At 35.9% G+C, this 24,521-nt stretch overlaps 1 protein-coding gene across 4 annotated transcripts in view; it reads left to right on the top strand.

Annotated features, from left to right (window-relative positions):
- VPS13A (vacuolar protein sorting 13 homolog A) overlaps nucleotides 1-10,029 on the top strand; it is a 109,412-nt gene extending 99,383 nt beyond the window's left edge. For all 4 annotated transcript variants that reach the window (XM_068175866.1, XM_068175865.1, XM_068175864.1 and 1 more), the window contains 4 exons: nucleotides 3,133-3,218; nucleotides 3,816-3,939; nucleotides 5,332-5,406; nucleotides 7,241-10,029. In XM_068175866.1, the coding sequence (XP_068031967.1) occupies nucleotides 3,133-3,218; nucleotides 3,816-3,939; nucleotides 5,332-5,406; nucleotides 7,241-7,291 (336 nt within the window). In that variant the 3' untranslated portion in view covers nucleotides 7,292-10,029. The remainder of the gene's footprint in view (nucleotides 1-3,132; nucleotides 3,219-3,815; nucleotides 3,940-5,331; nucleotides 5,407-7,240) is intronic.
- Nucleotides 10,030-24,521: the final 14,492 nt, after the last annotated feature.

Below are 24,521 nucleotides of genomic sequence, written 5' to 3'. Positions count from 1 at the left end.
ACTTCTCGTATTTTTAATAACTATTACCAGAAGACTCATAGATTTTAATTTTTGCCTCCAGTACTTTATTTTGCTCTGTATAGTTTCTAACTTTTTCAAAGGCCTTTCATCTTGCTTCTCATTACAGTAAGAGGGTGTGGTGTGATCTAAGTGCAGAGATACCACTTTTAAGTCATTGAGCATATTTGCATATATATGCATAACTGATCACTTTTACTGTTAGATTATTGCAGTGACATCCAAGTAATTGTACTACAGCTAAGAATTTGCAAAGGAGGGGATCTCTTCTTGTGTTACTTCTGAAGCTGCTTTACAGCTTCTGGCGTGTCTTTTTTTTTTAATAGATTTGCATATCGTTAATCAGGTGATTTAAATGTTTTGAATTTGAAATACAGATTAATTTGAAATTTTAAAGATTTGTATGTGTTTTCTTCCAATGTTGAAACTAACATTGAACAAAGAATGACTGATTAATGTTACCTTTCATAGTTTTGCGTCACCAAACAGTGGTCCAAGTTGCTGTCTTTCTCCAAACAATAGCTACATACCATAAAGGTTTTAAGATCTATTTATGCATGTGTATTGAGTGATCAATTATATATTGTTTTATGTTTGAGTTGTATAAGGCCCTTTGGTAGCAGAGTCCAGTAGTGAGCTTGTTACAAGAATTGTCAGCAGTCTTCCTCTATGATATATTTCCTAATGAATAGGTAAAAGTCTAATGCTAAAAGGGATAAAGTTTGGAAATAAAAGGTCGAAAAATCCAAAGGCAGAAAATTTAAAAGTAGTTACTGCTTAGCATTAGCAAGTGTTTCTTCTCTTTATAAATAGCCTGTGCAGCATTTCCTTGCGTTTTATTTCCCAGTTAACTCCTGTTGTCTACAAAACTATAAACACAGATAGTTTATGATTTTTGACTCATAGCTAACAATAAGGGCTAGCTATCTCAGTGTATGCTACATGCCAACAATGTTTTTGTGCTCCACAAATCACATGTTTGGGAACTTATAGAATGAAACACTTGTGGAATTTGGTATATGTTTAAGTAGCTTTTGTTTAAAGTTGTTGCTTGTGCAGTAATTAAGTACTGTACTTCCACAATAATTTTCACAATTCCCAATTTGTTATCTGTAAACTGAGAAGGTTACAGCAGGGGGATATGAGTAGCTGAAAATTACCTAGCAAGCTAATCAGAGAGAAAGAACTAATAAGAGAGAAAGCGGTAACACCCCTTTCCTAAATCCCACTTAAAGGGGATTAATATTTGGTTTGAGAGCCTTACTTCTATGCTATGCAAAGCATAAGAAGGTTACTTTCTCCAACATGGGAAATCCTCTCCATCCTAATAAGGCTAAATTGCTAAATGCTTTTACCTATACTTACTCTGAATAGAACAGAGATACTGGTCATTCTGTGTGATATTTATATGTTTGTTCAGTAAGAGTAATTTGTGGAATTGTCATAATGTCTTGCAGTTAAATGAAGTGTATTTTATACATATTCTGAACCACCCTTGCTCTTTCCACATATTTCTTTAAGTTCTTATCAACCCTCTCTTCCATTTCCCTGTCATTATTTCTAGGCCACTAATGAAAGGCCATCAGTGTACAGACCTAGACTAGTAGCCTGACCTGTGGGTCAGGTAGCCTATCTCTGCTGTCCATAGTCTGTCCATATAGTCTCCTTTTTTTTCTAACTATCCAGCATGTTATGTACTGGAATGTAGTAGGGGCTACCTTTTAGGGAGTTTTTTTCAGTTATTTATTTAGGTCCAAGCTTCTAATACAAGAGGCAGGGAGAGACACACTTCAGAGGCAGAACAACACCTTGATAAAGCTTGAATAAGATATTTCCAAAAATTAAAAAAAAAAAAAGCTTATTTTCCAAGCCCTTAGTTCCTCATTTCTTAGGCCATTCTTGCAGAAATAAATGCAAGCAGTGACTTATCTAAGTAGGCATGTGACCAATAGCTGTGATTTTGTAGCCTGAAAGAGATGGGGGAAGAGAAACAATTGAATTTTCTAAGAGCTTTTTGGAAAGCTCTCTTTAGGGTAACCTACTACTCAAATATTCATGCATTTTAGTCATGAAAGAATCAGCATCTTTGGGGAAGAGGTAATTTTTAAAAGGTCTGTTTGTGCAAGTGGAATTATCCACACACTCAAATTTGAAGTTTTTTACACTAATTAAATGTCTCCATCATTTTACTGTGTTGGGGAACACATATTAAATGGCTTTGCTTTCTTAACTGTTTTAAGAACTAACCTAGGTATTTTTAAAATTTTGGCATACATATCTGAAGCTATATGTTTGTAGTTAAAACTTTATTGAATCATACTGGTGTGTTCTAATCTGTTGCTTCCAAGTTGTAACAGCTGGGAAGCATGCAAGCAGTTGTGTTGCTATTCCCAGCCAAGATGCAGCAATATTAATTTGACCACTAATCATTCACTGCTCAGGAAGTCAGAAATTCAGTGGTTACCAAGTCATGTGAGAGGTACAGGGCTTCTGTTTTTAAAACGTCATTAATCTGCTGTCATCAATATTTTAAATATATTGCTCATTAAAAGTATTCTTCTACAGTATTCACATTAATTGTAGTAAATGGTTTAGTTCATGAGTAAACAAAAGAATGTAGAGGAATGCTAAGTACTACCTCAAGTGCATTATTGTTAGTCCCACTGTCTACATGATAATGGTGCTTATATACAGCTAGGTATAGATTTATTCTCAGAGTTAATTAGCCAGTGTTTTGGAGGCAATGCGATAAAGTAGGAATCTTTATTTTGTTTGCTGTCTCAGAAATGTATTAGTTAGCAGAAGTTCAGTGTATACCAAAAGTATGTAGAAAACTGAGTCCTGACCTTTTTAGAGAAATTATATTATTCCTTGTCAGTTTTGGTTAGGATTGATTTTTATTTATGTAGGTGTATTAACAACAACCAATTAGTTATGAACATTAGCTATTACAGATGTTAGTTATATTCTGACTTAATGAAAGTAGCCTTTTATTTAAAAGCCTATGCTTTGTGCTTTGTTACAATTTATATTTTTGTAGCATAAATAACTTTTAAGCACAAAATTAGTACATTACTAGCATATTCAAAACTATAAAACTTTTATCTCTTTTAGAAAATTGAAAATGGAAGATTTGCAAAACTCAGATATATTGCACATGCTATGGTCAACAGTACAGATCTGTTAATGGTAACAAAAAGGTAAACAATTTTGATTCTGAATAATATGTACTTAAAATAGTCATAAAAATGTGCGTGCCTTGATGATTGCTGATCAGTATACTGTCAGCATAAATGTAGACAAAATAATGAGGCAGGCATGCCTCATGTGCTGGTAATAATCTTCAACAGTGTCACTGTTTTTACTAGGAGAGTGTTCAGTGTTATTTCTCTCCTATTTAAGAAGGGAAAGAAATACGGATTTTAACATTTCTTTAGCTAAGAAGGATTTGTTATAAACTGGGTTAGGCCAAAATTAACTGAACTGTGGGATTCACTTACGATGGTGTATTGAAGGAAAGAAGGGATAATTCAGGAACAGTCAATGTCTAGCAGTGGAGTATGAGGCATCCTTCCCAAATACAGCTTGAAGTAGTGTTACAGTTTTGCTATGAAACACAGTATTTTAAATGTTGGAGTTTCAAAATTCACTCTTGGAAAGTGTGCTGTATAGTTAGAGATCATGAGATGAAACCTATTTTACAATGACAAATGAATTCACTAGAGCAAGGGTAACATGATAACTTCTAAGTATTTTTACATTAATTTTTAAAACTACTTTTATTTTCTGGTACCTAGTGGTGTGTTATTTGTGACAAAGGGGGCCTTTGGACAGCTGACATGTGAATGGCAATACACTTACGATGAATTTACCAAAGAACCATTCATTGTTGATGGTCGACGATTGCGCATTGAAGCCAAGGTACATTACTCTTACCATGTTTTGTTGTCTTTTTGTGTTACTGTTTATGAAATTGAACTTTAAATTTCTGCTCACTCTCTGAATTCTTGACCTCCTTTGTATTTGAGATGTACTCAGAGAAAGGAGTTGAAACTTGTCATGGGTGAGCTCCTCAGATAACTAGTCTCTGACTGTTTCAAGCAGCATAGTGACTTGGTCTTTGCAGATGAGATTGTTCCTTGAGCTGTAGGAATTTTTTGTTTGTATGCTCCAGTTCATGGTGTATTCATAGTCTGGAAAATGCCACTGCAACAAAAGGCTCATAAGATTGCAGAATATTTTTATTATGCTCTCCCCATGGGGCACATAATAAGGTTTTATTGTCTTCAGAACTGACCATAATGACATATATATTCCCTCTTGATACAAATTGAAGAATTTTTGCTCTTAGTTGCAATTTTTCCTTAAAAAATCCTTTAAATTCTTTTCCCTGGTAAGCTGGCAAAGGACATAAGGAGAAAGATGACCACCAATAACTATTTACAGAGGCAATTTCTTAACAGAAAATCTTAAATTCTTACTGATACGTTAACTGAACTTAGTTTCATTCAGTAAGTTTCTCTGCCAATATTTTGTTTCTGTTTTTAATAAGCTGCACGTGTGTAATTACACATATTGGTTATCAGGACAGTCTTGATGGTGTACAACATCATTCAGTTTTTCACTCAGATTATTTGTTTCTATTGCAGAGAGCATGAAAGGCAGAGCCATATTGGTTTGGAATCCTCCAAACTGGATTTCTGACTGCAAGTGAACTTTTACAGGATGAAATAATTGTTAGCGTTTCTGCCATTTCAGAGAATGCTGAATAACATATCCATCTTTACCCCTACACAGCAGTCATTTCAGAATCCATTAACATGTCTGCAGTATCTTCTTTATTGAAATCTATGGTTGAAAACTGTATTTTGCAAATAACTCATTTTTCTTTCTGAAGCTTATGTTTTCAGTGCCTATATCCACTACTTGCAAGTCAGTATTGGTGGAATGTCCACTCAAGTAATGACTTGAAAGAGAATTACAAATTAAAACCTTGGGGAGTAATGGATTTTGTTACCACATGTACATTATCTGCCTTCCATTCCTACACACATTTTATAGACCCTTATCCAGGGACTCCATGGTAAAAAGGGGAGTCTGTTACTGCTGGACTGTTCACGCTACTGTGCTTTCATGCAGAAAATGGTCTCTCTCAGGGTATGTGCATGTGATGCAAACATACTCAGATGACTGTTCTTGGTACACGTGGCTGTTTGAACCATTATAGCTGCCTTGATAATAAATAGCATCGTAGTCTTAAAGTCTGGAGTAACTAATTCAATTTTGAATTACTGTTTTGGTTTTTTTTTTTAGGAACGAGTTAAGTCTGTCTTCCATGCCAAAGAATTTGGAAAAATTATTAATTTTAGAAGTCCAGAGGATGCTAAGGTAAAATCAAAACACAATTAAAAATGTAGTTAAATACAAATACAAAATACAACTAAAAATATAGTTACTGTTAAAAAGTGTAGCATAAATACTCATAACCTGAAGAAACTATGTATAGTTAAAATTCAGTATTTTCACATATCCGTTACAGACATGGAAATAGCAATAATCTACTCAGTACAGAATTTCATAAATAGTTAATACCAGCAGCAGACTTTTCTCTACATACATCTTCTGAATTATAGCAGTCTGACAAAAGATTGATTAAACAGTAATGCTAACAAAAATGAAGCAATCTAGAATATGAATTAGAATTTTAATAGACCAAAATTACTTGTAAATTATTTCTAGTTTTGTTTCAGGTGGCGGGCAGAGGTTCAATGTTACTGCTCTGTTCTTTAAAATACAGGGTTTTCTGAAGAATGAAGAAAATCCTTAATAAAAATACCAGTAGTTTATGCAATATATGATATTGCTGCTATTGTTACACATTTTCTATACAATATATTCATTTTGACGCCATTAGTTTTGACTGCAACAGACAGTAGGAACAGTTCAGATCTCTTACCAGAAGGTAGCTACTTGTCAAAGTTCTGCCTTGTTTTTAACTAGTGTAGCAAGTAATTTTCACAAAAAATGAATGAGTCTTGTGTATATTTCAGAGAGATGTGGTTCCCTGGGATCATGGTTTGAGACAGCTTGCAAAAGTTGCATTCTCTCATTAGTTTAAGTTGCTTTTGCATCTTCTCATCAGTTCAGGTTGCTTTTGTCTCTGTGAGGGTAGTTTCTAGTTACAGGTAAGTGATACCAGTTAACTCTTACCTCAGGAAGGTAAGGGCCCTGTGCTGAGTTTCACTTGCCTGCAATCTTTGGAGCTACTGAGGTTTTATGTTTTTTTCTTTTTGGCTGTGTGGAACAAGGTTGGGCAGTGCTGAGGTCCATTAGTCTCTTTGGGAGAGGAATCCCATCTGTGCCCCGGCTAAAACAGGAACTATTCCAAAAGTGAAATTAGTACATTATATTACATATACCACAAGTCTTAGGTAAGGGAAAGAAAGGTAAAAAAAAATATGAATACATCTTTCACAAAAATATTGGGGTGTTTATTTTCCTAGAGACCCCCAGGAGCCTCACAAAACCAACACAAATGTTCATATGAAGGGATAGAACCTGATACAGTAATAGGTTCTGATTTGTAATAATCTACTTATCTTTCTTATGCAACACCTTTTATGGCAGACTCTTGATATAACTTCATGTCCTACTCTAGATTTCCATGTCACTGCCCTTTACCCCAAACCTCCTTTTTTTTTTCTTTAATACTCTTGGGAAACTAATTTCCCTTTTATGTGAACATTCCAATATGAAATTCCTTAAAAGAAACAAGATACAATTAAAGAAAGCTTTTTTTTCTAGATAACCTATCACACTGCTGCAACCTATTAACCTATTATTGTCATGTGTCTGTTGTGATCCTCGATTCTCTCTTGTCATCTGTGATTTGTCTAGAGCTGTAGATGAAAGCAGAGCCAGGATGGGTGTTAAGTGTTGTCTTCTGTTTTTTTCAAATCTTACTCCTTAAAGTGCAGACCAGGAAACAAGTTTACTGTGACATGGTATCGAATGTTGAACATTGGTGCTTAAATGGCTCCATTTTCATGTTAGAAAGCCAGGGGCTTATACTCTACAGAAGAATTTTTAACACTGTGTTAAAACTTGCTTAAGGAAAGAGCAGGTAGTAAAGAAAAATGACAAAACGCAGTCCAGTTTTCAGCTGCTTTGTCTGTTTTTGTACCACAGAAAGATTTTAATTTTTGCTTTTTTCTTCACACAGTGGATCCTTTCTAAACTAGAAGAAGTACGAGAGAATCAGCCAAAATTGTAATGAATGGAGAAGCACCAAGATGAAGAACACTCAACAGCTACCTTTTAATTCCTCTTTCACAAGCAGAACTGTTTGAATGTCATCAACAAAAGCAAAAACAGGAAGATTTATCCAATTATTTATTATGGTCACAACAGTCTATATCAGAAAAGTAGATTATGTTAGATTCAAAATTATGTAATCATAAAAAAAATCTGCCAAGTTTTGTCTTGGTTTGCTTGATTCTTTAATGTAAGAATTTCAGATTTCATTTTTTATATAAGCAGTATTATACTGCTTATTATATACTATATATAGTTAAGTGAGTTTGTCTTAACTTTTGATACTGAAATTGAACTCTGGAATAATTCTTACGATAGTATTTGGAGCAAGTCTTGCAATTTTGATTTGATTGTGATAATCAGTAGTTACTTTATGTTTTGGTTTTAATGTGACTTGGGGCTGTGAGACAGACTTCTCTGTCAAAGGAAATGTTAATGTAATCATTAGTGTTACAACTCAAAATACAAGAAGGAATCAGAGAATTTGAATTTAAGTCACGAGTGGCTGCTCAGTTGACAATATGAGGGTTTTTCTAAATGAATGGACCAGGTCACAATTAATTTATAGTGCAGTATTGCTTTTAGTGTAAACTTTTTTTATATCCTCCTCAAAGAAATGTTGCAGCACCTCTATCAATTACTACAGAAAATGTAACAGTTTACAAAAATGCGTACTGGGGAGAATTAACTCTGCACTTAAAATACTAATAAAGCCTGTTATTTGTTAGTAACAGTCTTGCAACTCAAGAAGGAGTTTATGGGGTTATAAGTGCACTGTTGCATACCAAATATAAATGCCTTGAATTACACAATATTGTGTGCTAAGCAAAAGACCAATGGAGTCAAATATATATTAAATAATAAATATAATATGTCACAGTTGCTTTTATTAACTTTTCTTACCCAATGAAACTTCTTTGTTCCATACCCAGACAGCAGCATTTTATTAGCTTGAATGTCTGCAATTCTGTTTATTTCTTAGATATAGTAGTCATAGTATTGTTGAATGGCTGTTTACTGCAGTTGATACAAAAACTACATGAAACAATACTGTGTTACATGAAGGTTTCCATGAATTCCCGTAGCAAAGTCTTCAAAATATCTTACACATATAGAAAGCACCTACTGCCAAAATATGATTTCCAAACAATAGTTTGGAATGTTTATAGCTAAAGGATAGAATTCTAACATTGCTGGTGATGCTTGAAGTATCCAGATTGTTCCGTTATTATAAATCTAAAAGAACTAGCATGTAACCTACATTTGCAGATATTTAATTTACTGTAAGTTTTGCCATTGGTGTTGAGTAACCATTTAGCAGGTTGCTAAATACAGGTAATGTTGTAATTTTCCCCATAAATTGTAAATGGAATCAAAATATTATAAGGGTATTCAAAACTATTACAATGATGGTGTTACTCCAATCATTTTGTACACCAAGTACATACCAAGAGTATTAACTCAGGTTATATCATGCCAAACTTCCATACTTTGCCTTAGATAAGTAGTGGTTTTAGGTGCACTGAGTACTATTCTTTATCTGTCTCTTGTTTTTCATCTGTCATTTCTGTCTTAGGCATGATAGTTCATTTAACAGCCTCATAATGTTCTTGATAAAGTGTGTGGTCTCCTCTGCATCCCCAGAATTTACAGACTACCTGCTGTAAATTTCACTTAAAATGCATCTTGTGTGTACTTTGTACATTCCTATTTGTGTGTAGCTTTTCCATTTACCTGATTCTAAATATTTTCTCTCCACAGAGCCTGTGTTTTAATTATTTCTTACATTTATTTTGCCAACAAACTCTGATTCTCAAATCTCAGCTGGCTCTTTGGTAATATTTAAGCACATTAACTCTTAATGTTGAAGGATTTCTTTAAAATGTGCATATTTGTGGTTAAGCAGCTAATGTTTTGGAAAACATAACAATTCCCCCAGAATGGCATTTTTATTACAGACTATAAAATGTTTTGATCTTCTTACTAAAAGCCTTAAGACAGGATCTGAAATGTCCACAAGTCAATGTGGAACTTCTCTTCCATGTCCCTTGGTTTCCACTTGTAATGAAAATATGATTTTCTATAGGTCCCTTTCCTAGTCCTTTTGACTTTGTTTTTTTAATAAAGCTTTCTCCATACAGTCATGAAAGAATTTTGCCATTTCTTGGCAAATGCCAATTTTCCCCTTTAACTATGTATCACCCCAGGGTGAAGAGAAAGGTATTTAGACTTGTGCCATTGTGTAATTTTCTGGATTACTGCAGGTTGTATTAGATGTCTACTCTGCTGTGCCTCATTCCTTATTGCAATATGCATATTTTTTTCAACAAGAAGGCTAAATAGGTATGTTAATTTTTATTGAAAGTGAATATGCAACTAGAAAAGGGGATCTCGATAAACATTAACATGTTCTGCCCATTGTGGTGTTTAAAAGTGTATCTTGGCCTTTACTGAAATGCTGAAGAACCGCTCCTCTTCTATATGACTTATGTAAACTTAAAACATTTGAGAAATGTCATTTTGGATCTCAGTTTGCTAAGAGTTACAGTTACCTCTAAGAAATTGCTGAAACATTCGTAAGTCTGATTGTTGCACTTCCTTTTTGTTCAGCTGCATGGCTTCATGGCATGGCTCTCTTGGTTTACACCCCACCCTGCCCCCCCTTCTTAATCTTGAATAAAGTGAAACTGAATTTTATTTGACTGAAATGTGATTATTTATGTACTGCTTTAATTAACAGATAATAGCATTCATTATTCAGAAATTCATAAGTCAAGTCAAATCCTGTCTCTGAGAACACATAGTCAAACTTCTTTTGCAGCCATCTCAGGAAAAGATAATTACGGATTTTAGAATTTACCTTTGGTTTATTGTTTTAAGACAAGTTTTTAGTAACTGGATTAACATGTATAAGTTCCTTTTTAATTTTTTTTGAGGTGGGGGGTTTTTTTAGCAGTTGATTTTTGTCGGTTTTGTTGGTTTTTTTCCTTTTGTTGCTGTATTGAAAAAGACATAATGATGTTGCCAGATGATAGAATCATGGAATGATTTGGGTTGAAAGGGACATGACAGATGACCTAGTTCCAGTGCCCCTGCTGTGGGCAGGGACACTTACAGGTTGCTCAGAGCCCCAACTAACCTGGCCTTGAACAGCTTCAGGAATGGGGCATGCACAACTTCCTGGGGCAACCTATTGCAGTGATTCACCATCCTCACAGGAAAGAATTTCTTCCTGATATCTTAATCTAAGCCTTCAGACTTCTCTTAGTCTGAAGCTGTTCCCTCTTGTCCTGTCACTACATGCTCTTGTCAAAAGTTCTTCCCGAGCTCCCTTGTAGGCCCCCTTTAGGTACATGGGGCTGCTACATCATCTCTCCAGAATCTTCCCTTCCCAGACTTAATCTCCTGAACTCTGTCTCCATAAAAGAGCTGCTCCAGCCCTCACACCATCTTCCTGGCCTTCCTCTGGACCATCTCCATCAGGCCTGTGTCTTCATTTAAGAGCCACAGAGCTGGCACAGCACTCCAGGTGCACTCTTAGGAAACTGGAATAGAGGGGCAGAATCCCCTCCCCACCCCTGCTGGCCACACTGCTTTGGATGCAGCCCAGGATACATTTGGATTTCTGGGCTGCAAGTGCAGTTGGCTGGGTCTTCCATCTTCTCATCCTCCAGCACCTCGAAGTCCTATTCAGGGGTGCTCTCAATGCATTCTCTACTGAGCCTGTATTTGTGCTTAGAATAACCCAATTCTTGTGAAATCCTCTTTTCAATTTTTTTCCCTCATCATAAAGATTGTGTATGTATGCCATTAGCTATTTGTTATCTTTAGCATTTTACAAAATTACTCTTACCTGCAGACTTGGGAATTTTCTGCCCTGTATATGCAATTACATCTATGCATCACCTAAGAGACGAAGCTTTATCTGATCTGTGCAACGATGATCTTGGTCACAATTTTTGTTTTTGTGACTGCAAGAATCTAAAGTTAGCTGACACACACCCAAGATTTTGTAATTTGGATTTGATTGTCTTCATGGCAAATCTGGAACAAGAATTCTAAATATTCTTCATATACCTCAAGGGAAGAGTATATTTGTTTTAAGTCAACAAGAAGTAAAATAATGTCTTATGTAATTTTTTGTTTTAACTTGCCATGCATGGTGCAGCAAAGGCTGAAACATACAGCTGACAGAATAGGCATGATGAGGTAGGACACTAATATGCAAAAAGGGGAAAAAATGGAATTATCTTTGTGCTGGATGTATGGTTTTTTATCTTTGTGCATGTTCACTCCTTGTTGCATCAAGCAGATTGAGAACTATGTGCAGAGGTTTGTCTTGGCGAATGCCTTCATGTATGCTTTTGATTGTTGGTTGTGAAGTGTGACAATAAAGCAAACTTGTGCTGATGGGTCTGCAATGGTAACAGTCTCAACATCTGCAAAACTTGTACTCCAGCAAAGCCAGGCTCCCACATTCATAGAGCAAATGTCCTACTCACATAAACAGCAAATCTTGACTCTCAGAGACAACTTCTAAGAGTTTAAACATATTTTTCTGGAAGTCCCAGGGGGCTCAAAATTGAATCAAGCAGTCCAGGCATTTGGGCATTTTATATGCTTTCTTCTAATAAATCTGCTGTCCTAGAAAAGTATTTCACTGATGTCTTTTCATGTGACTGGAGTTTTAAAAGTAAACTCCATTATCTATAGATCTTATGGCAGGAATTTATTTTGAATTATTCTCTGAGCAACAATGGTTAATTTTGGATAGTGTGTTTGAGGACTTAGCATGACATCAGTACTTCTAAAGGAGGGTTCAGATTACGTGTTGGGAACATGGATGATATTCACACAGATGGGCTGTTGTATTCTGTGCTTTCTGCCACTCTCCGTGGCTGCCTCTCATTCAGCAAAGTGGCTCTATGTCCTGTACCTCATCCCAGGGTGTTCTTCACTATTCCCTTAGCATAGAGAACTGCCATTCACTAGTGTGGACGCAGTGTTATAGGTCAGTGTCCTTCACTTCCTTAAAAACATAAAAGCATTGTTAAGAAGGGGCTTCTCCTGCTTTTCCAACTCTGAAAAAAAAAGCAGATTAGTCAAACATTACAGACTGTTTTCTTCTGGAAACACTACTTTTTCTGTACTTCTGGGAAAAAAGAGGTCTGTGTTGTTTAATATGTGAAACTGCAAACATCTTTTATGAGCAGGGAAAGGTCAGGGTGTGCTTTTCCCAGGGCTGAGCTGTGAGAGCTATCACCTGGCAGCATACACAAGAATAGTATTCAAACTGAAAAGTCAGTAGAACTTTTTTATTTTTCTGTGCTGCACAGAAATTGTTATTTTATGCTGATAGTATAAGCTATTGCTATATTATTTTCCCTTAGAAAATGGCATTTTGATGTATTTAAGTATAGGAGAAACTCAGCACATCTTTTGAGGTTAATTACTGCTATTACTAGGCTGTTCTACTAACATGCTGTACTCACCAATGTTGCTGGGCAAGCTGATAAGTGCCAGTAACCTCCAAGTTTTGCATGGTAAGAACAGCTTTCAAAATCACCCTCACGTCTTTATTAATTTGTCTGAGAATTGTTGACCCAGTGAAGGAGAACTGACTGTGCTATTAGTGGTGTTGCCATCTTTAGAGGAAGGGTTTGTAGTTGGGCAAAAAGTGTAGGAGGTAGGAAAATGGTTGGATATAGACTAAACAATGACCATTACTGCTCTCTAAGTCATGGAAAACTACCCATGAAGCTTAATAGCAGGGGAAATGCAACATGCAAAAAGCAGGTTATGTTAGTGACTTGGAGGAATTTAAGGCCTAGTTGATCACAAGTACCTGTGGATAATCTTTCAGCTCCCATGGCAGTGAATGCTGGGAACATTTGTTAAGTGCCTTGCTCTTTGAGAAAAGTGATACTGCAAAGCATTTGAACAAAAAGGTAGTGATATGAAAGAGTCACCAATAATTAATATTTTGTAATTGCTATTAGAACATCCAAGCTTTGTCTATCAAGACTACAGAGAGCTACTTCTGTAAAACATAACAGGATTACCCTAGTCTTTCAACTGCATTGTTCAGAACAAGAATATAAAAATATCTAGCACCCTAAAAATATCTAACTTGTTATTTTTAAAGGTAATACTGTTTCAAATTTTATAAGCTATGATTGTAAATGCTAAATTAAAAAAAAATCTGAAGAAAATACCAACTGGACAGCAAAAGTAGCTTTGTACATTCTTCTAAATACACATGATTATATAGCTGTCAAAAAATAACTCACTGGCAAAAATTAGATGGGAAATATAAACACAGTATTTTAAATGTACAATTTATAAAAACTAAACTTGAAAATGAATTCTTGAAAACTATTTTAATCCATATTTCTTCAGTAAATATAAATCCCCCTTCCATTTCTGTAAATGGTATTTTAAAAGATGCCCTTTTTAAAATCAACACAGGCTGTGTTATGAGCAAGCCACACTTTGTGGCTGCAACCATGTTTTTCTTTAAGAGGTCAAACTCCCTCAAGTTTACTGGACTTGACAACAGCAAAGACAAAATTAGTATTTTCTGTCTGAGGCATAAGCAGGAAAGATTATCTTCTTGTCTGTATTCTGATCCTGATACAGCTCCAAAATTAAGTCTCTGACAGCTTTGACTTCCTCTTGAAATCATAGTTCAAAGCACAATTTGTGGTTTTGAACAGTTAAATGCTATGGGTTAATGAAGAAAAATACGGACAGTATCAAAACAGGCTAATTTTGTATTTAAATATCCAATTGCCATAAAGATATAGTCCCCTGTTAGTTTTTTTTCATTCATCTGTTAGTGGAACAAAAGCTGTTTGCAACACTGCTTTCTGGAATGTGTGGAGTATACTTTTTTCAAAGATAAGCCTTACAGGTCAACAAAATGTTTTCCAAAAGCCTACTGAAATTATCCATCATATATTAATAGTTTACTACACTGTAGTTTGTCAATGACCATAAGAGAAATGAAGTTTTCTAAAACACACAAGAGTAAATAGGATTATCTTTGGCCAAGAAGGGAACATGTATTTTCTCTATAACTAATAAATTAATATAACATTTTAATTTTTGATAGTAGGATTCAACATAGAATCATAGAATCATTTAGGTTAGAAAAGACCTCCAGGATCATCAAATCCAACCTTTGATTGATCATCACCTTGTCAACTAGAGGATGCCACATCCAGTTGTTTTTCAGAACACCTCTGGGGATAGTGACTCCACCCACCGCATCCTTGGGAAGCCTGTTCCTGAAGCTCCCCTGGTGTAGGTTGAAGCTTGATACATGTCTTGCAGAATACAATTCTGTATTATGTAATAGGATACCTAATCTTTTTGGTGATGTAAGGCATCAGTAACATTTGTTAAGGAAAGTTATTCAAGCTGCTTTTATAACTTCAACTTTTTCTCTCAAGTCCACTGAATGTAATTTTTCTTTTAATTATTTCTATTATATGGCAGGAAGAATAGAGGCATCTACTGTTGTGACCCTTTGCTTTTTTTGTTCCCCATCCTCCTTCTCTTAGTGTCTCCAGCTTGCTTCCATAACTTTATCTAACTAGCATAGGGCTTTAGCATATCTACTAGGGCCCTTTCTTCCAAACAGCTGCAGTCAGGAGACAAACTGTTAGCCCTAGATGGAATTAAACTACATTCCAATAGGAGCACTCAGGTTACTACAAATACCTTGTCTCTGCACTACGCCTCTCCCCCATCTAAAACTTAATTCAATAATAGCTCAGCATTCACCGTAATTGGGCTGCTTGAATTGGAAAGCTTTTTTCATGTAATGTAAGTCTTCTAAAGCAACATTTTGAAACACCATTCACGTTACTATGTTAACTTCGGAAAATAAAAGGAATGAAAACACATACATCCAATACTCATTGAATGCGAAAGCTTAAAGGACCATAGAAGGAAAGCTGCAGCAATTACTTTCACAATTGTATCCTGAATAATTTGGCAGGTCATCTTTTGTAAAGAGAATATTTTCTAAATAAAAAGGACACTCCGTAATTCCTGTTCTTGGCAGCAGTACTCCAAGAATATCTTGACAAGTTGGCACAAATGAGGACATAACAATATGACCAAGGTCACCCAACAAAAACAAGATGAAGGCATTATCATATATGAATCACACGGACTCAAACACAGAGTAGTAACCAGTAATCACAAGTGTTCCCACAGAAGCAGCTACATAGAAATTCATTTGTACATGGCCTAAGCCCAGTTGTTGCTGACATAAAACAATAAAACCCTTTAACTTTTGTTTGAATAATCTTTACTATTATCCCAAAATAAACACAGGGATTAATATCTGAAGACAAATGTAAATATCAGTCTAATGTTTACCAATACCAGTCTCTTCATCCGTGCTGTTTATATAGCACAGGAAAGCGAAAGGATGCAAACATGAATGCTTCACATGTAAATATTTTTAATATAAAAAATGAGGCATTTAGTTTCTTGTCTGACTATGCAGTTATTCTTAACCTTACTCTTCCTATGTCCACAAGTCTTATGGTTTTAATGACTGGATTTAAATTTTAGGGTGACATTTCCTGTGCCTCGATAAAATGTGTGTGTTGTGAGCACGGCAAGATTGCACTCTGCAATCTACCTTCCCACCACTAGGAGTCAACGTTAGATCATCCAAAACCCTAAGAAGGGTAGAAGTCCTAGGAGGATTAGAACAAAAGATAGGAGGTGTATTCCAAATCCTACATCATGGTTGTAGCACAAACCTTCCTTTATTTAATCACCAATTTTTCTTTCCCTTTACCTTTTATGGAAAAGCAAGGACTTCGATGTATTTTTCCCTTGCTGCCCCAGCATCCCTCACATTTGGACTTCAGAATAAAAAATATTTACAATGTAACCACTTGCTCAGAATAAGAAAGTTCCTCCTATTCAGTAATGTAGCAAATTATTGTTGAGATTTCATCTGTAAGTAACAGTTAAAGGAAGATTTAATGAAATTGAAAATAAAACTAATTACTCATTGTGACTGATTTCTCAGAAAATGAGGCTATAGTACACTGTTAAATGACATCCTTCTTCTTCAGTGTAGGATTATTTAAGGAAAATGCAGACAAACATATGACAAGAATGATAATGCTTGACACAGAGAAGCAGATTGCCTATACGTAACTGTTCTGAGTTAAATTTTACCATAAATGCATAATCTAAACATTCTTTGCTGAAATTTAACCCTATTACTTCTCAGCCTTGGCAGAAATAGAAATGTAATTCTTCTGTTAACAGAATAAAGCTCTCCCTGCACCCTCCCCTCACCAATTAAATTATTTGAGAACTGGGGGAGAAACTTAATCTTCATTCCTATTTATATGCAAAACATTTCATGTAATGGAACTGTCTGACCTGCCTGCTTGTTGTCAATATATTTTGTACAGCTGTTTTTCATGATTTTGCCCAAGGGAAATTCAGTTATGTACAAGCTGTGTTGATCTCAGAATTGGGAGGAAGGATGGTTCCAGTATGTTTAGAATGCCTAAAAATAGTTAGTTTCATCTCTCCAGCTTAAAATTTGCTGTATACCACTGACAGGTACCTCTGCATAGAGATGGGTATAACTAATAAAATCAGAGTGAAACCATTTCTTCTTTATGAGCCAGCATGTGCCCAGGTGACCAAGGCCAATGGCATTCTGGCCTGTATCAAAAATAGTGTGGATGATAGGGCCAGGAAAGGGATTGTCCCCTGTACTCGACACTGTGAAGGCCACACCTTGAATCCTGTGTTCAGTTTTGGGCCCCTCATTAACTACAGGAAGGACACTGAGCATGTCCAGAGAAGGGGAACATAGCAGGTGAAGGGTCTGTAGCACAAATCCTGTGAGGAACAGCTTTCTTCCAGTGCTGTCTAGCCTGGAAGAAAGGAGGCTCAGGGGATATCTTCCTTATTGCACTCTATATCCTTTTGAATTGAAGCTGTAGTGAGGTGGGGGTCAGCCTCTTCTTCCAAGTAACAAGTGACAGGACAAGACAAAATTGCCTTAATTTTCATCAGAGGGGATAAATATTGGATATAAGGAAAAAATTCTTAACTGAAAGTGTTTTCAGAGCACAGGCTGCCCAGGGTAGTGGTTGAGTCACCATCCCTGCAGGTGTTTGAATGTTGTGCAGAAATGGCACCTTGAGACATGGTTTAGTGGTGGATTTGGTAGTGTTATGTTAGTGGTTGGATGCAATGATCTTAAGGGTTTTTTTTCAAAATGTAAAAATTCTATTATTACCTTCTTAAATCTTGCTTGTTGCTGTAATTAGGCATGGTAATTACTGCTTAGAGGAGTCTAAGAGATGCTATTTCCTCCGCCTTTTGTAGAATTCTTGAATTCAAAGAATCATAAAAAATGTTAGGGATTTTAAAGATGTGTTAGCTTCAACACCCCGACCATGGGCAGGAACACCTTCCACTAGACCCGTTTGCTCAGACGTCCTCCAGCCTGTCCTTGAAGACCAGGGATAGGAGTTGCATAAACTACTCAGTAATTTCTTTCTTATATCTAATCTAAACCTACTTTCTTTCAGTTTAAATCTGTTTCCTCCATCCTAGTCTGACTTCCTGAATCTTCCCAGAATTCCTTGATTGCCTCATCTTGTCTTTCCAGCAATGTCGCTTTATTCATTACCACTTCTTTCATCATCTAATCAATTAAATTATTACACAACTGTTAGAAAGGATTGCTATTGGCACACAATGCAGCACATTTCCCTCTTTCTTATTATACTCTTCCCATCAATGAGATTAGGCATCACAAAGGAACCTAGGAGAAATCAAGCAGTTTCAATCCTTGAATGCATTTAATTTTCAAGTAGATGACTGCTATTGAATATTTGAACTTTTTAAATTTCAGCAATGCCAAGTATGAGGTCCTGCACCCGGGCTGGGACAATTCCCTACATCAGTGTAGACTGGGGAACAAAACACAGTGAGAGCAGCCCTGAGGAGAAGACTTACTGTGGATACTGGTGGATGACAAACCAAGTATGAGCAAGGAATGTGTGTTTGAAACCCAGAAAGCCAACTACATCTGACTGACTAGTGTGGCAAACAGTTTGAGAGAGATCTCTTGAGATCCCATCCTGATATACTCCATACAGCTCTGGAATCCCCAGTACAAGAAAGACCTGTTGGAGTGAATCTAGTGAGCAGACTTTTTCTGAGGCCTGTAGAGGAAGGACAAGGGGCAATGGTTTTATGCTGAAAGTGGGTAGATTTAGTTTGGACATAAGGGAGAAATTTTTTATGTTGAGGGTGGTGAGACACTGGAACAGGTTGCCCAGGGAATTTGTGGATACCCTTTTGCTGGAAGTGTTTAAGGTCCTGCTGGATAAGGCTCTGACTAACCTGGTCTAGTGAAAAGTGCCCCCATAGTAGGACATTGGACTAGAGGATCCTTAAAAGTCTCTTCCAAACCAAACCATTCTATGATTGGAAACATTGTCCTCTGTAACTGTTGAACTAGTATATATTGATGTTTGCCAATACCTTTAAGGGTCAGCAAAAGAATTGTTCTAAAATTCAGTAATATTGTAATAAATTATTTAGTGGGTGGAATAAAAATTAGTTACTGTAAATTCAGCTGGCCTACACTTTTCCCAGTACACTGAGAGATATATAAACCTTTTAACTTAGATCCAATGTAAAAATGAAATAAGCTTTCTTCCCTACCTCTAATTGAGGACACAAAGGGTAGTGCTGCATACAGATCTGGTTTGGATCTTGGAGCAGTGAATTCCTGGGTCTGTGGAGGAGCAGGCATAATTATATTGTTTCTCAAACATGCTGATTGTTGTAACAGGACAGTTGTGCTTAGAAGAGAGTGTCCTGCAGAGCTGGGGTGACACTGTGCTGAGCCAACTTATTTTTCTGCCTTGAGACTCCTGGTCAATCCATCCTCTCTGCCAAAAACTTACCTCGTAGACAGGGTTGCAAAGGGCTGACTGTGCATGTGTGAAAAAATGGTGTGAAATATCTAATTTACATAAGAGGTGTGCACCACACAGCTACTCACTCACTCACTCCCCCACCAGTAGGATTGGGGAGAAAATTGGAAAGGTAAAAGTAGAAAACTTATGGGTTGAGATAAAGACAGATTAATAGGAAAAGCAAAAGCCATGCACACAAGAAAAGCAAACCAAGGAATTAATTCTCTGCTTCCTGTGTGTAGACAGGGGTTCAGCCATCCCCAGGAGAGCAGGGTTCCACATTACAGTGACCTGGGAAGATAAATGCCATCACTCCAAACAACTGCCCCTTCCTCCTTTTCCCCCCAATTTTATATACTGAACACGATATCATTTGGAACACCTCTTTGGTCAGCTGGGGCCACCTGTCCTGGCTGTGTCTCCTCCGAGCCTCCCAAATGCCTTGTCAGTGTGGGGGTATGGAAAGCAGAAAAGGCCCTGACTCTGTGTAAAATCTGCTCAGCAGTAACAAAAACATATCTTATATCAGCACTGATTAGAAAGGCTAGAGGCCCGGTGTCCTGACCATGCACTTTCTCCGTATTTTCAACCTTACCAGGGGAAAAATGTGCAGAATAATTTTGATTATGAATTACTGTTCCTTCAATTTACTGAAGACACAGAACAGACATCCTTTTATAGAGAAATTAAAGGGGACTGTCATGAAAAGGCACATCTCAGCATTTTGACAGGGGTTGGCTCTGGCTTCATTCCATAACTTTGCACATCTAAGGGGGTTTAATGTAATTGTAGCTGCAAAACCAGCTTTGTAATCAGGGTCTTGTGAGAAGAATGATTTCATAAGCATCTACATCTGCAAACCTCAGTCACCTTATGTGGCCTAGTACCAAACATCAGGATTAATCATCAGTTTGAAAGAATATAACAAAAAGATTTTGACACAGACAGCTAGTCTCATGCTATAATTCAAAGAAAAGAAAAGTCCCACAATGTAGTGAAAAATTACTTAAAGCACCAAGTGATTATAGTATAAAGCTGTGGGCATATCTTCCTCATTGTCAGTAAACAGGCATGTTACTAATAAAAAATGCTTGTGGTGTGAATTATAGTGGAAAAGCAAGATACAGGAATTTTCATGTTCCTTAAAATGCAGTTCTCAGGATAAATGAGTATGCCTAACACTAGGAGACAGCCTACAATCCAGCCAGGATCTGATGGAAGAGGGGATTAACATCAGATACACTCTAAAATGTCCTTAGAAGCAGCAGATAGTCCTTCAAACTGAGAGGAGGAGAGTCCTGTAGTGTTTTATACTGGGGAATATATCAGCATTTTAACCAAGAGGCAGGTGTCACAGTGCTTTGTTCGAGTGCTTGGGTTTGTGACAATTTACTACTAACAGGAAACATTCATTATAAGTAAGACCGGTGCAATACCAGCTGTTTCAGCCTGGCTACTGTAGTGATTGAAATAAATTCTTTTTCTAGAAAATTGTCTAGGCAGGCTAGAAAATATCAGTGTAAAATAGGATTATAATTGGAAATTGATTGTTTGTTTTAGATCTAGTTTTAAATAAAATTGATTATCAGCCTTTGATATAAGCTATATTAAGTTACAGATTTTTGTATTGCATTCATGGTCAAGACAAATAATTGCAACTGAATTGAAAATCTCTAAACCATTGGAAAATTAAGTAATTAATTTTATGTAATGAATTTATAGGATCTGTTCTCACAGCTCCACCAGTATATAAGAACCAATTCTGCTAACCAGGATTTTTTTTGTACATTGATGTATCTCTCTCATTGAAGGGTTTTTGAGGATTATTGCAAGTAGGTGGACTTTGAATCTATAGCTATTACTGTAGCTATAGCTCTAGCTCTTTAAGCTAGTCTGATAAAATGCTTGAATGTTCCTTCCCCTCCCCCCCCACCCGTTAAATTTTCTAAACGGCAACAATGAGATAAGATGTCCCACAAGGCTCGCAGGATTTTTGCTATTTTGCTGTAGAATCTCAAAACTAAGACGTCTAGAAAATAGTTATTAAGTCTTGTCAGCACTTAGTAATAACATAAATTTACATTTTAACAAATATCTTTCGGCATTTCCAACTGTGTGTCATGAAAGGAGTTAAAACATCCTGAAAATTTACATCAAGATTGGAATTTTTTAGGAGTCTCACCACTAAGAAGTTAGCCCAAGAGACATGATGGAAATATGCAACACTGTAAAAACACACGAGTGGTAGCTGCTCTACAGAAAGAACAGAAAGGGTTCAAAGCAAAACTACAATCATTAGAGATCAAACCAAGGAACAAAGAGGGAAAATACAAAACAGCACAAGCATATGTTAATGTCACTTGGCAGAAATTTTTGTTGAAATACAGCAATAATGAAATACAACCCACCAATTAATTCCAGAATTCACTCTTCATTGAAATACATAGAATATAACATGTTCTCTGTAAACACATTAAAGCAGGAACAGCAAGAGTTACATTTAACATGCTATAAAATTTTGATATTCAATATATCCATGCCGAAGTTACCTTACTTCAGACTGATTTTTTTTTTTTTTTGTAAACCTCTACTTTTCCATGACATGGTCCATGGTGCAGAAGACAAAATAAGGGTAAATAGTTTTGAATACACAGAAGCTGGACAATATACTTGTCCCATTAAAATAAAAAACATATGAGAAACCAAATCAAAGCAAAATCCCCAAAACCTATAGTCCTGGAAAGAAAACTGATCATGTATAATAAAGATAGTGGCAAAATCATTTGACAAATAAACTCAAAATCTCTATCTAACTTTAACTGAATACATTACTCTCTAACCCTGGAATGCAGACTAATTTTTAGTTACAGAATTTAATTCAGGTAATCCTCTACATAGCTTCTGATTTTCTCACAGTATACTATGAGAAAATGCAACCAAATTTAGTGAAGATATGAATTAATGTCTATAATTTTTTCAAAAGTTAAATCAGAGGAATAGGTCTAGGCACACAAAAACTAACAAAATATGTCTCTTTTGTTCAATACTTTTTTGTCACTTCCTTTTACTTCACCAATACACTTGCAATAATTTTATCACAAAACCTGCCAGAACTTAATTACCTTTGACAGCTCTCTCCTCTGTAACTTTGACTGACAAATCTCAATGGGTTTAAAACCTACAAAGAATGAAGAAAGGCAGTCATGCACAGTGTGATCACAGAATATTTATTGGTTAAGAAATCAGACTTAATACTTATTAAATTTATTTCATCTTTACATAAAAATAGAAAAGCCTTATTTTAATTAGTCACAGTCAATTAAAGAAAAATTCTATGAAGAAAAGAAAACATATTTCCAAGTAACAATATTCACTAAATACGTGTTCAAATCAGGGAGAAATTTACTGGTGTGTTTTCTGACTCAGTTGGTTTGTACATGTATCCCACTACTGACTGTAATGGAATTCTTTCAGATTAATAGTGAATCAGGAAAAACATGAATAGGTCTCTGAAGGTACAATATGTGTAGATTCCTGAAAGAAAGGAAACAAATTCAGGGAGAAAAAAAAAAGTTGTGATTAGATAACATTCATATAAAATTGAAACAAACCACAAAAATGTAGCTGGGTAAGAATAGGAAATTTGTCCATGCCTTGATTTCCTTCCTTGAAAGTAACAAGGTTCACAGATCCAAAAGCCTGCATGTACGGCCCTGTGTGTGGAGCAAACTTTTCAAGTGGGAGAACAAGGGGGACTCCAGCTAATACACACTACTTGGAAATTTCCTAGGGTGAGGAAGAAATTCAGTAGTGAATTCAGAGTCAGGAATGGAAAAAAAAAAATCAAAATGCAAGCATTGAGATGAAAAATAACGATTTTCTGGCAAGGTAACAAATTCAACTATTAGTCAGAAAAAACAAATAGTTGGACAGAGCTTGTATAAAATTTCATACTTCTGGGTGTAATTTTCATAGTGGACACTAGCTGGTGCAGGACAAAAGTGACATTAAAAAGCTTTTAAATATGTGATTATTATATAAGTAAGAGCTACTGAAGTCAGAAAGAGGTTCTCTAACCAGGTGAAGCCATGCATACACACATACACACACAAAAAAAGAAAAACATAATTAGTAAAGGACAAGAATGTGGATGTCTAACTTCTACAGTTTGGTGCAAGTTCGCTAGATTTCCTCTTTTCTGTCAAAACCACAGACCTTTCCACCTATTAATACATCAAATTTTTGCAGGAGTAAACACTGATACTTCAAGATTAATTTCCTCTCAATTATTTTTGTAGTTCTATTAGCAAATATCTCAATCTCATGGAAACAGAAAATTCTTCAACTTAGAGAATGAGAATACATTGTGAAAAGGAGCTTATGCAGTCAATATTTGCAAATAACTATTTCAGATATTTACATCAAAATTTTAGGAATTGATTCCTGCATTTTATCTCCAGCTTCTGAAATTACTGTACAGAGGTTCTGCATTACAAGCAGTTGGAGACAACATTCAAATGATTTAGACTTTACCATGGAACCAGGAGCAAGTTGAAAGACACATGTCTCTCTTTCTCAGGATTGTATCATAGACAGAAAATGTACATGGAAAACCAAGAGCTACTGGTTATCTTCTCAAACAGCTCGAGACAAAGGAACAGTTTTGTCTCTGCACTTCTGAAGGACTAAGAGTGCCAATGAAATGAGTCCTTCTCGAAAACTAATTTATTTCCTGGAATGAAATAATCTCAGTTGGTCTCTACACAGAGTTTCCCATCCCTGGCAATCTTTCTTTCTGTCTTCATTACTTCTGACACAAGAAATCCTGATCTGAATAAAGAAAATACATGCAATCACTAGCCATCAGGAGCCATATGACATGAAAAATTAAAGGGATTATTTTTCTATCTTTTTTTTCTAGCAGTGCTTAAAAAAAAAGAATGAAACTGAATTTTCATACCCTTAAAACAAATCACAAATTGTCTCATTTTTAAGACACTTATGAACATCAAAATTGAAAATAACAAGAAATACACCACGTCCTTGGAGACTCCATGTTAAAAGCATCTGGAGAAAATTAAATTTCTGGCCACCTTAAGTTTTTGCAACATACCACAAGAGAAAAAGAGGCAAATATAATACAGTTCCACTGATTCCTTTCAGGACACCTGTCCTCTGCCTGTCTTCTGAGGAGAGCTG

Source organism: Anomalospiza imberbis, chromosome Z (genome assembly GCF_031753505.1).
Source record: "Anomalospiza imberbis isolate Cuckoo-Finch-1a 21T00152 chromosome Z, ASM3175350v1, whole genome shotgun sequence".
NCBI classification, from domain to species: domain Eukaryota; kingdom Metazoa; phylum Chordata; class Aves; order Passeriformes; family Viduidae; genus Anomalospiza; species Anomalospiza imberbis.
The sequence above is the reverse complement of the archived record's forward strand: the minus strand, read 5'-3'. Positions and strand labels throughout refer to the sequence as shown.